Consider the following 13,857-nt stretch of genomic DNA (forward strand, 5'->3'; position numbering starts at 1 on the left):
CTCTCTCGAAAAATCTCGAAACTTCTACCGCGAACTTCCATTACCACGGATCTGGCGGGAAAGATCGTTCCCCCAACGTGCCCCAAATCACATACGCCAAGGCAGAGAGGGCTAATGTCCTCTGCCACCATCTCTCTCTTCGTTCATCGATTCCGCCCCCCAGCTATTGTCCTGTGCATTGCGATGGAACCATCTAGGCTTGAAGAGAGCAGAACATTCGCCTTAGCCCGCATACAGACTAGGAGAATGGATTTAATGCAAGACAGGAAGTGTTTATGAATTAGAGGCTGCTGATTATAAAGGGAAACTCACTATTAAATAAAGCACATACCCCAAAGATCACTTCCTACAGGCGTGCGTTCGAGCACAAGATGATGGCACTCGAAAATGATAAAATACCTTATCTAGTTGATAGGATAAACTCTAATGGAAGATATACTCAAATAAACGGACTTCTTTCACCTGAATATAGTCTCGGAAAGAGTTCATGGGTCTTCTGTGTCTACAAACAAATAGTTAACTATTGTTTTGAATAGGCAATGCAGCAAGGGGAGTATGTGTGTCATTTTGAAAACTGTAGGCGGATGTCGTGCAGTAAAACGCAGTTTTACTTTGTCGTCGGTGGTGGAGCTCGATTAGAGCTGTCCTGTGAAGCAACAGAGGAAAGATTGGCAATATTCTGCAAAAGATTGCATCAGCGACACTTGGGAAAAAAGGTGAAAGGTTACCATGCCAAGGAAACGGTACGATTAAAGTGAGTAACCTGACAATCAAACAAGTCCAAGTAGTGACTAGTGCTTGCTAAAGTCACAGTTCTTCAATTGCAATTGGCAGTGCTAAATTTAATATTAGGAAAATCATGGATAATCATTTTTGGAAGACGTGAGATTTCTGTAATGAATAAAAAGTCTGTATCCCAGATTCCAGAGGGGGCAAGTGATCTCTCAATATTCAATACATTATTAGATTTACGTTCGTAAATTTACGTACATCCTTTTCCTGCTACAGCTACTGTGCATAGAGATTGGTATGACAATACTGGTTCCGGATCGCCCCTCCTCTGCTCTCGCAAATTCTTCTTGTTTGTTTCGATCCTCTTGATGCGAAATGATGAACAGAATGTGAATGTACCAATAAACCTCGCTTTCCTAGTAACGTTTTATAACACATCTTTAATGTATGGTTGGAATACACATATTTTAACAATATTAACTGTGCGGAACTCGTCATACGTCCACCAGCTACCAAACAGATGGAGGTTAATCAAATGGTTCAAATGGCTCTGAGCACTATGTGACTTAATATCTACGGTCATCAGTCCCCTAGAACTTAGAACTACTTAAACCTAACTAACCTAAGGACATGACACACATCCGTGCTCGAGGCAGGATTCGAACCTGCGACCGTAGCGGTCACGCGGTTCCATACTGAAGCGCCTAGAACCGCATGGCCACACCGGCCAGTGGAGGTTAATCAACTGTGGAGCGTATATCTGCTTGTTTTGTTTGTATGTCAATATTATCTATGGTACAAAATTATTATTATTTTATATTATAAATATCTTATATGAATAAAATAAAAAGAACTAGAGAGAAAAAATAATATCATTTTTTACAATTGAGTTTGGGAAAGGTATTCATTAAGCTGTGAAGAAAAAATGTATGATAATGTTTCTGATGAATACGAATTGTGATTTTCTGTTATTAGTGAATATCAAAATTTGGACACATCACTACTCATGTCTCACACTCTAGTGTAACTAGTGCTAAGTGTTTTACATTCAATGCGACAATTCGGCTGTAACCTTTAAGGCTCACAGAGAGTAATTACGTTGACAAACTGTGCTCACAAGACTGGTCGATGCGAAAGAAAACAATTTTGAATGTGCTAATCAATTTTGTTTTCACAGGAGCGGTCACTCCGCAGCCCTCTCCATATTGCTGTCAAACCCGAAGACAAAGGTGAACTCAACAGACAGCTCAGGTCATAACGCCTTGCACTTTCTTGTGATGGCGTTCGGAGACAACGCTCCTAGAAGGCAGGCCAAAGGTTTTGAGTCTTGCATAGAATTGCTTGTTAATTGTGCAAGATTTGACATAAACAACATTGACAATAAAGGCTTATGCGCACTGCACCTTGCAGCTAACATGAAGAGACGGAAGGCTGCAGCACTTATTATTGACAAGAGCAAGTAAGTAAGGTTTTATTAATAGATTAATAGATTAGATGGGTAGATCACATAATTAATGAGAAGGTATTGAATAGAATTGGAGAGAAGAGAAATTTGTGGCACAACTTGACTAGAAGAAGGGATCGGTTGGTATGGCATATTCTGAGGCATCAAGGGATCGCCAATGTAGTATTGGACGGCAGCGTGGAGGCTAAAAATCGTAGAGGGAGACCAAGAGAAGAATACACTAAACAGATTCAGATGGATGTAGGGTGCAGTAGGTACTGGGAGATGAAGAAGCTTGCACAGGATAAAGTAGCATGCATGAAACCAGTCTCTGGACTGAAGACCACAACAACAACGAGACAAATTTACATCGCTATTGGAGCCTGGTTTTCTTTAGTTTTGTTCAAGCCTATCGTTGTGTGCTATTCCAGTGTATTTGTACAGCCGTTCGTGACTTCCTAAATCCTAAATGAAGAAGCTGTTTGCATAGACTGTCTACTTATTCGAGTTTTTAAATAATAGTTCATCAACAAAGGATGTGGCTTACAAAACACTCGTTCGACTTACACTTGAGTATTGCTCATCAGTGTGGGATCCGTACCAGGTCGGGTTGACAGAGAAGATAGAGAAGATCCAAAGAAGAGCGGCACGTTTCGTCACGGGGTTATTTGGTAAGCGTGATAGCGTTACGGAGCTGTTTAGCAAACTCAAGTGGCAGACTCTGCAAAAGAGGCGCTCTGCGTCGCGGTGCAGCTTGCTGTCCAGGTTTCGAGAGGGTACGTTTCTGGATGAGGTATCGAATATATTGCTTCCCCCTACTTATACCTCCCGAGGAGATCACGAATGTAAAATTAGAGAGATTCGAGCGCGCACGGAGGCTTTCCGGCAGTCGTTCTTCCCGCGAACCATACGCGATTGGAACAGGAAAGGGAGGTAATGACAGTGGCACGTAACGTGCCCTCCGCCACACACCGTTGGGTGGCTTGCGGAGTATAAATGTAGATGTAGATGTAGATGTAGAACTATTAATACAGCATTACAAGAAGGAACATGAAAATTATGTAGAAGAAAACACAGCAAGAGACATTGTTAGAGTATGCTGGATTGATGTGTAGAGAATGATGCATTACGGATAACAACACATCACACGAGCACAGACTGACTTCGGTACAGGAGTGAAACCATTAGTCTGTCAGTGTTGGAAAGGGTGCAGAATGTCCGAGGGGCGTTCAATAAGTAATGCAACACATTTTTTTCCTCGGTCAATTTCTGATGAAAAAATGAGGAATTTTCTGTGGGGAGTCATAGCATATTTCCACTTCAGCCTATACAGTTTAATGAAGTTCCGATAGGCAGCGACGGTATGCATGGCCTTGAAAACGACGCTTGTAACGGAGGTGCATTCCAAGCAAAGAGGTGTCATTGGGTTTCTTTTGCTGAAAACCTACTAGACCTGCAGAATGTCTGCGGGGACTTGGTAGTGAACAAAAGCACGGTGAGTCATAGGGCGAAGCGTCTGTCTTCGTCGCCACAATACCGGTCCCATATCCCGCGTGCCAACCGGCCGCACACAGCCGTGCTCTTGCAGTGCTGGAATGTGCAGACACTCTCATCCGGGGTGATCGTCGGACCGCAATCAACACGTCGTTGCTCAATTGGACGTCTCTGTTGGTAGTGTAGAGACACTCGTCGATCAATGGGGCACTCAAAGTTGTGTGCCTGATGGGTACCTCGCCGCCTACGCACCTTCCACCTTCCCTGTGTTTGGACCAATGAAGCATGCACTACAGCCGTGGATGAAGGTGGGGGGGGGGGGGGGAAGTGGGGTTATTATTAATGTGACAAGATATACATGACGATAGTATCTGTTCCCGAAAGAACAGTTACCATAGATGACTATGCAGCTTTGCTAGAAATGAAATGATAATGAAATGGACACCCTAGCTGCAAACAGGCGTTGATGTACTTCATTAGGGACATGGTGAAAATGTGTGCCCCGACCGGGACTCGAACCCGGGATCTCCTGCTTACATGGCAGACGCTCTATCCATCTGAGTCACCGATGGCACAGAGAACAGCGAGTTCGGAAACAACCTTGTTAAAGACACAAAAGTTTATCCATAGAAGATACAAATTTCTACAAAGAACAACTTCCCTAAAAAAAAAAGAAAAAGAAACAAATATAACTTGCGTTAAAGCACTGTTTCATTCGGATATTCGCCGGCCGGAGTGGCTGAGCGGTTCTAGGCGCTGCAGTCCGGAACCGCGGGACTGCTACGGTCGCAGATTCGAATCCTGCCTCGGGCATGGATGTGTGTGATGTTATTAGGTTAGTTAGGTTTAAGTAGTTCTAATCTATAGGGGACTGATGACCTCAGCAGTTAAGTCCCATAGTGCTCAGAGCCATTTTTTGAACTATTCGGATATTCTAGAATGGGAACTGCTCATGAACGGTTCATCAGAAGGAGAAGGTGTTAGGCTACCGACATACAAATTAGAGCATATAATGGAACACATGGTGTGTCAGTTAATGAAAATTCTTGCCTGGAGGCTAACACGAAAGAATACGCCTTAGTGCCGCATCCCAGAAATTCACTACTGGTGACAAATCAGGGTACCTGGAAGGCCATTCTAGAATTGGTACGTTCCTCCTGTATTTATAGTGTGATCTGCAGTATCGGATCTCGCTCATGAAGGGTAAGACAAGAAGGTTTACCATTCTTTCAACATACTGGCGAGAATTCAGTCTCTCCTCCACAGTTACCACATCAGTCCTATTATTATATACAATACCTCCACACAGCAAGCATCCAGGAGTTGAAAAGGTATAAGCTAATTGATCCTTCCTGTGAGCATCCACCAGGTCATCTACGGATACGTTGGCGTCTATCCAACCATCACAAACAGAAGCGCGGTTCATCGCAGAGCGTCACAGAATTCTATTCAGTGTTTCTGTTGGTTTTACGCCATACTAGTGTGGGTTGTGTGCTGCTTTGCATGGTGACAGCGACAGAGAACGTGCGGTAACTCGAGACCTCGACCCAAATTCCAGTAACCTGTCCCTGACGGTTCGTGGAGACACTACCTGTGATGTCTGCTCGGATTCCAGCTGTTGTCATTGCACTATTGTTCTGAGCCAGTCAAACAATGCTACGATCTCCTCGTGGTTCTTATGGAAGCGTCCGTGCCTCATCTTCTTTCCACGATGTTGTTCTGTGTACGCATCGTCACCAGTCATTCTGCCATCACTGCACTACAGCCAACTATTTGTGCGATATGTTTGAATGATGCTCCCATGCCAGTCGTGACAATGAATCGCCCATTCCCGGGGTCTGAAAGATGGCAATAAGCTGAACATGTATGTTATATGGCCGTGTTACGATTTCCACCCGAAAAGTCATAGCAAAAATAAATGCATGCAATAGCAAGTTCTATAGGTTAACTTCCATCTTTTGTAACTATTATGAAAGTGTTATTAAGATCACACACATTTCGCTTTTCTCTTATACATAGGCTCTCGCCATACATGTGAAACACACACTACAGCCGCGCGAGGTAGTCGTGAGGTCTTGGGCTTCTTGCCACGGTTACCGCGGCTCACCCCGTCCGAGGTTCGAGCCCTCCATCAGGTATGGGTTTGTGTGCTGTCCTTAACGTAGTTAGTTTACGTTAAATTAAGCAGCTTTAAGCCTAGGGACCGATGATCTCAGCAGTTTGGTCCCTTACGAACTTACCATAAAATTTCCAATTTCCATACATTATAGTACAAAAAACAACATGACAAAACAGTGAAAAACACAGAAGAACTAATAAACCACATAAAAGTCTTATATATTGCAGATACAGCTATGCTGCTCTCATTTGACATAGAAAATATGTACTCCATGATCCAAGGAGAAGAAACAATCAAGTTAATAGAACAAAATCTAGACACTCACAGTTACCACAGGAACACATAACAGAGATAAGCACACTCCTACACCTCAGTAATCATTACTGACTAAAATTACTTTGAATTCAACAAGGAGTTCTACCTACAAGCAGAAGGATTGCGAATGGGGTCCCAAATGTTAGGAAAGTTAGCAAATATCTTCATGAACAAATTAGAAGAGAGAAGAACATAGCACCAGGAAAATACAACATACTGTATTGGTGGAGATACATCGATGACATCTTCAGCGTCGTAGAAGAACCAGAAAACGAAGTAGAGGAACTACGTATAGAGATAAGAGATAAACACAGTGCACAAAAACATAAAGTTCACCTTAGAGACGGAACAAGCAGGCCACATAAACTTCCTCAATATATCCATCACAAAGAAAAATGACAAAATCTAATTTAGCATTTACAGGCAAGACACCACAACAGACACAATATTACATCAGTCATCTAACCACCCACAGGTCCAAAAAGAATCTGCCCTCAGGTATATGACCCACAGATTAAACATAGCACCACCTGACAAACGTAACTAAAATAAGTAGTTGGACATAATCATCCAGATAGCAAAAGATAACAGATACCAAGAATCACTAGTAACAAAATTGAACAAGAAAATAGAGCAAAACATGAAACAAATGCCACTCTTTTGAGACCCACAACACCCATCACAAACATGTGCACCAACATCATCAACACTATATAGCAAGGGAATAACACAAAAACTCAACAAATGAGCTAGTACACGCTCAAATACGGACACAAGCTTGCACACAGAATTAGGAACAACAATAAAAATAATGTACCAAAGCGATAACTCTATGCAGCTGTTCTCAAAAAGGAAGATCACACTGACATGTACCAAAAATGTGGCATTTACGAACTACAGTGCAACAGGTATGCTGATCTGTACTTAGGACAGACAGACAGAGCTTTTGAAATAGAGTATAAGGAACACAAAAGGGCATGTAGATATAGCACCAGCCATTCAACATTTGCAGAACACCTCAGGCGATTAAACCACCATCCTACAACAGTAGAAAAAACAGGAAAATAGTCAGAATCAGCAACAAGAAACATCTCCTAAACCTACAAAAGAACTTCCAAATTAAAGAAAGCAATACTAGAGAAAAACGCGTAGTAAAAGACCACATAAAAATCAACAGCCAGACGTTATTTAAACTAATAAAACATATTAAAACTTTTTATAGAGAAAGAATAACTCCCCTACACGCCACAAACTAATATACAAACTAACACACACAAGGACAATACACTCCACAAAGCAAACACACACTTTTTCTAGTCGCAAAATATAAACACTCAGAGCAATAACAGACGTTTCTACCACTACCAAAACAAAAGATGAACGCTTCTTGCAATTGCAAAACAAAACAAACGAAATGGCGAGATGACAGTACTTCTTCTCAACACAGAAACGCGTAATTTAGTGTAGTGAAAGTGCTATGTGTTGAATACCCAAAACATACACATGGAAGAACAACAAGAATGCAATAAATAACAAAAAAACCGTCAGTACCGACAACAATTAAAACTGTTTATAGTAGTAGGTAAAGCATGCAAACGATTGGTTCAAATGGCTCTGAGCAGTATGGGATTTAACATCTGAGGTCATCAGTCCCCTAGAACTTAGAACTACTTAAACCTAACTAACCTAAGGTCATCACATACATCCATGCCCGAGTCAGGATTCGAACTTGCAACCGTAGCGGTAGCGCAGATCCAGACTGAAGCGCCTAGAACAGCTCGGCCACTTTGCCCATTTGCAAACTATTCATGATCCTATCAAACAAAATGGTAAGAGGAAAAAACTTTATCGCTATAGTGAAACTCAAAATGTGTTAAAATAAAGTGAAACTCATCGACAGTAGTCTTAATAAGACTTACATTATGGTTGCAAAAACCAGTAATTAACCTATACCTTTATTATCAATTCTATATCATTTACCAGCCATGGCTGAACAGACATTGTCAAGTTTACAATAATGTATAATATATGAAATGAATGCAATATTGTAGTTTGGAATATTGTACTGAAATTTATTTATTTATTTATTTCTTAAACCATATGTAGACAATTTTCATTGCACAGATGTGGTCACATCATACAAAATTTCATTTATATGTACATACATGTCACATGAAACAGACATACATAATTTAGTAAAATTAAAATTATTACTCTATGATAAATACTCAGTCACAAAAAAGATGTTTTAAAGTGACCTGAAAGAGACAGAAACATGAATATTAACTCTTTCATGACAACATGGTAATCACATCCTCATCTTCACGTTTTCTTAATATTACGCTTTCACCATTACATTTCAGTGGTGTACACCATTCACTGAGTAACCTCTGTCATCATAAACTCTGGCATCTCATTTTATAGCAGCATGTCTTCCAAGGCGCTTAACAAACGAGAAAGAGAGGCAGCAACAGTATCAGTCTTATATAATAAGACAGTACATGACTTTTATATTTGTGCTTCCGTCCCTGCTTGAACAAGATCCTCTCGACTGTTTAGCTTCTAGGTATTCATATAAACTATATGAGGTTAAGGAGACGAAATAACCTTTTAATTTGTTTATGAAAACAGATGTCTTTTCAATGTGTTTTGTTCTGGGTGGCACTTTATAGTGTAAAATGCATCCAGCAGTTATAGCATCTTTTTCAGATAACTTGAGCCACTTCTTGTCTAGATGATAATCATCTCTGTTTCTCGTATTGTAACTGTGTATATCTGTATTCAACTGGATAGTACTATTTGCTTTCACATGCATAATTGTTTCAAATATAGTGAAGGGCCTGCCATGATATGAAATTTCCTGAATTCAGTTCTGCAGGATTGCCTTGATGTCAATTTGCAACACATGTATTCGAAGCTTCATTAACCTATAGATATGCATATATACAGTATTTCTCCAGACTAAAATGGAGTGTGACAAGTGGGTTTATACTAGACTATATTACATTGTTAATAGCATGTCTGTGTTAACTGTCCTAGATACTGTCCTTATTAAGAATTTTTTGGTGCTTACTTTTAAGCATAATTTGCTGATGCGGTCCTCCCATGTCAAATGCTTATCAATGATAACGCCAAGAATTTGTATTTTCTTATTTATTTGAGAACTGCCTTACCAATTTCAAGGGAAACATTGTTAATCTATGTAGTTTTATTCCCTTGTAGTTTTATGTATGTTGACTTGTTCACATTTACAAACATGTTGTTTTCACTAAAATACATATTTGTAAGCCTCTTGAAGATCTGTAGAAGCACTTTATTCCATTTCTTTCGCCGAGTCACTTTTTAGTATGAGTGAAATGTCATCTACAAAAATTACTACATTGTCATCTACGGCTGATATATCATTTATGTACAGAATTAAAAGAAGGAGACCGAAAACTGATCCCTGAGGTACACCACACTAAACTGCATAAAAATTGTAGCATATGTTTACACTAACACTGCTCATGTTATGTTTCACTTCTACACACTGCTCTCTGTTCTCCACCAATGGTTTTATGATGTCAGCTGCCTTACCGCTGATACCGTGATAGTTCGGCTTGTGAATTATATTGCAGTGACACACACCAATCAAATGACTTTGAGAGGTCAAGAAAAATACCACCGACTTTTCTTTGTTGGCCTAATGTTCCAATAACATCGACTACAAAGTTAGCTGTGGCTGTAGTGGTAGATCTACATTTTCTAAAATCATGTTTTGTCTCATTTGGTATGTTATAATTCTCTATAAAATTTAATATTCTATCTTTCAAGACTGTTTCCATGATTTTAGATAAGAGAGGAGTGGTAGTAATTTTTCTATAGTTTGCAGGATTTTTCTTATCACCAGCCTTATAAATGGACACAACCTTATTCTCTTCCAAACGTTTAGGATATATCCCATTTCCCATTGTTGAGTTTACTGAATCAGGTACGGGTCTCACTAACCACTGAGAACAGTGCTTTACTATACAGGTAGGTATCCCATCAAGACCTGAGTTTTTGATCCTTAAGAGTGTATATTATCTTTGCTATCTCTGATTCACTTGTTGGTATCAGAAAAATACGTTCTGTAATATTGGGTATGTTATACATATTACTTGGGTTTTGGGGCCTACTGTTATCTTTATAAGTTATTCCACTACTTCAACGTGATGTAGATTAAAAATATTGCTGACATCATTTGGATACTGTAAAACAAAAATAATATTACTAAGTCAACATCATTCACTGGTCATGTGTCACATCTTAGAGAGTATATACACCTATTAAAACCACTGCTAGAGCTAAGATGACACGAAGCGTTATAGAACACTGTTTCATTCTGACAGCGTGTTAATTCTGTAAATATTACCTGTTCCAGTTTACCGCATTGAGTTCACTTATTTCGATAATATCCTGACAAATGATCAGGGCAGTAAGTAGTATATTCAAATGTTTTATGTTTTTAAGTTATACTTTCTGACATGTTCCACACCCACTAGAATCATCTCATTTTTTGGGTCTATGGATCGAAAACTGAATCTAATCTAATTTAATCTAAACAATGGTTATAAACAACAATTTGCAGCTCTTAAATGTTTCCAGTTTGTGGCTTCACACGTGATGGTATCATGTTGACCAGTCTGCAAATCCACTTACAGGGAAATTGAGCAGACGCTTCACACTAGCTCAGAACATCCTCAGTGGCAATTTTTGATCATCTGGCGGTAGGTGGTTGAATATCTTCTTGGCTGCTGTTCGAAAAGTGTCCAGCGTCTTACTTAGACGACAGCTTGGAATATCAATGTCGGCGTTATTTCGTGTGTCGTTGTTGTGAATCTGTTATATCTTGTAGAAGCGGCCTTGATTTTCTCCTACACAGACAAAGGATTTTAAAAAATACTGGCTAAATATTGTCGTTATTCCAAACTGTTTTGGAATCTGCATTGGTCAAATTTATTGCTGGAAGATATTATTCTTACAGCCTTCTTTGTAGGAACAATATGCTTTTATTTCCAGTAAATTGTCCACATATCATCAATCCATATGTGATGTGGTTGTGGAACAGTGCATAATATACTGTACTGTGATTAAGTACTGATCTGTTATCGCACATTTGAGTTTCCTGAGCAGATAAATTACTCTTGAGAGCAGTGCAGTGTAGTGTGTTCGGTCCACGACAACTAAATGTCAGTTGCCATTCCCAGGTGTTTGACTCTATCGCCATTTGCTAAGGGTCCACAGTCACCAAGGTTGCATAATGTTACCTGGGTTTTATCGTCATTTGGGTATTTCAAACAAAATATCAACATCTTTTAGTACCTCAGCTGAATTTCTACCCTTAGACATTGACGTTGTATTATTTGCAAAGAGGAAGGTATGACCATCACAACTTAAGTCCAGATGTTACAAAAAGCAGACGGCCAAGAACTTCTATATCTGCAACTATGGAAAAAAGAGGCCGGAAAACAAAGAATACAACATGTACGTCGAATAGCTATTATGTACTCACGTTATTCCTAATTTGTAGGAATGAACTTTTTCTCTATTGAAAACAGTGATTATAAGGTCGGTTTGGAATGAAATCTTAATCAATATTTCCAGGAGGCATTCAACTACTAGAGTATTAGGTTGTTGGTCAGTCAATTTGCTGATGGCGTGGCTCCACTTCCGGCTGTATATATTCTGAAGCGCCAAAGAAACTGGCATAGACATGCATATTCAAATACAGAGATATGTAAACAGACAGAATTCGGCGGTGCGGTCGGCAACGTCTATATAAGACAACAAGTGTGTGACGCAGTTGTTAGACCGATTATTGCTACTACAATGGCAGGTTATAAAGATTTAAATGAGTTCGAGCGATGGGGCACAGCATCTCCGAGGCAGCATTGAAGTGAGGATTTTCCCGTACGACCATTTCACGAGTGTACCGTCAATATCAGGCATTCGGTCAAACATGAAATCTCCGCCATCGCTGGGGCCGGAATAAGATCCTGCAAGAACGGATCCAACAACAACTGAAGAGAATCGTTCAACGTGACAGAAGTGCAACACTTCCGCAGTTTGTCGCAGATTTCAATGCTGGACCATCAACGAGTGTCGGCGTGCGAACCATTCAGCAAAATATCATTGAAATGGGCTTTCGGAGCCGAAGGCCCACTCTTGTACCCTTGATGACTGCACGGCACAAGGCTTCACGCCTCGCCTGGTCCCGTCAACAACGACATTGGCCTGTTGAGGGTTGGAAACATGTTGTCTAGTCGGACGAGTCCCGTTTCAAATTGTATCGAGCCGATGGACGTGTATGGTTGTAGAGACAACCTCATGAATCCATGGATCCTGCATGTCAGCAGAGGAATGTTCAAGCTGGTGGAGGCTCTGTAATGGTGTGTGGCGTGTGCAGTTGGAGTGATATGGGACCCCTGATACGTCTGGATACGACTCTGACAGGTGACATATACGTAACCATTCTGTCTGATCAGCTGCCTTCATTCATGTCCATTGTGCATTCCGACGGTCTTACGAAATTCCAACAGCACAATGCGACACCCTAAACGTCCAGAATTGCTACATAGTGACTCCAGGAACACTCTACTGAGTTTAAATACTTCTTCCGGCCACCAAACTCCCCAAACATGGACATTATTGAGCATATCTGGGATGCCTTGCAACGTGATATGCGGAAGAGATCTTCACCTCCTCGTACTCTTACGGATTTATGGACAGCCCAGCAGAATTAATGGCGTTATTTCCCTTCAGCACTGCTTCAGACAACAGTCGAGTCCATGTCACGTCACGTTGCGGCACTTCTGCGTGCTCGCGTGAACCCTACACGCTATTAGGCAGGTGTGCCAGTTTCTTTGGCTCTTCAGTGTATGAGACCTTGATATAGGAAAACCACAATAAAGGAAAACATAAAGCCAGCTTGTAAAGGAAACACTTTTAAAGCATCCTACTCATATTGTCACTGCTGAAGCTGAGTAGCACTGTGGTGTAATGGTTGTGATACTAAACTGTTGCATAGAAGGTCCCGAGTTCAAAACTCACCTAGAAAGCACAATTTTAATTTCTATATCTGGTTCGAGTAGATTCTGGAAGTATCCACAAATGTCAAGACTTATTGTACTGGAATGTTCTGTAGCTGTATATATACTGTATGTGTTCTGGCCGGAGGCGCTTCGCTGCAACCTCTTGTATGTGCAAGTGCTGAATAAACCTTCGTTAAGTGAAGTTAGTGTTCGTCATTCATCTACTTACACCTTCTTCTACGTGACATTATTCTGGTGGAGGCGCTGGGTATTGGAACTTGTGATAGCGTACATTATCGACGACACAGTGGCTCCCATCAGGCCACGGCAGAGCCGCTGTTTACGTGGCGAGAAACCCGAGTTCGAGCCATATTCGACAGATCGCAGTCTACCGGAGACAGGTGAAGAAGAGGACGTAACTATGACGGTAACTGTGTACCACCACATGAGATATCTTTCCGGGTTCTCTGGTGACAATGACCTAGATCCAAACATGTTACTGAAGGTATATAAGCGTATAGCCAAATTTAAGAAATGGCATGTGTTTGGCTAACGTATTTTTCTACTTGGAGGGCACTGCCAAACAATGGTATGAGAACAATGAAGAGAAGTTCACAAGCTGGGAAGTATTCCAGGTGGACCTGCGCAAGTATTTCGGCGACATACAACGACAGAAGTGCACGGCTGAAGATAAATTAAAG

At 40.7% G+C, this 13,857-nt stretch overlaps 1 protein-coding gene across 2 annotated transcripts in view; it reads left to right on the plus strand.

The window, feature by feature from the left end:
- The window catches only part of LOC126280249 (transient receptor potential cation channel subfamily A member 1-like), a 68,446-nt gene that overhangs the window by 33,568 nt on the left and 21,021 nt on the right, over nt 1-13,857 (plus strand). Inside the window, exon 3 of one of the 2 annotated variants that reach the window (XM_049979754.1) lies at nt 1,910-2,191. The exons of the other annotated variant lie outside the window; for it this stretch is intronic. Within the exon in view, the coding sequence (XP_049835711.1) occupies nt 1,910-2,191 (282 nt within the window). The remainder of the gene's footprint in view (nt 1-1,909; nt 2,192-13,857) is intronic. 2 annotated transcript variants of the gene reach the window in all.

This window comes from Schistocerca gregaria, chromosome 1, assembly GCF_023897955.1.
Source record: "Schistocerca gregaria isolate iqSchGreg1 chromosome 1, iqSchGreg1.2, whole genome shotgun sequence".
Lineage (NCBI taxonomy): Eukaryota > Metazoa > Arthropoda > Insecta > Orthoptera > Acrididae > Schistocerca > Schistocerca gregaria.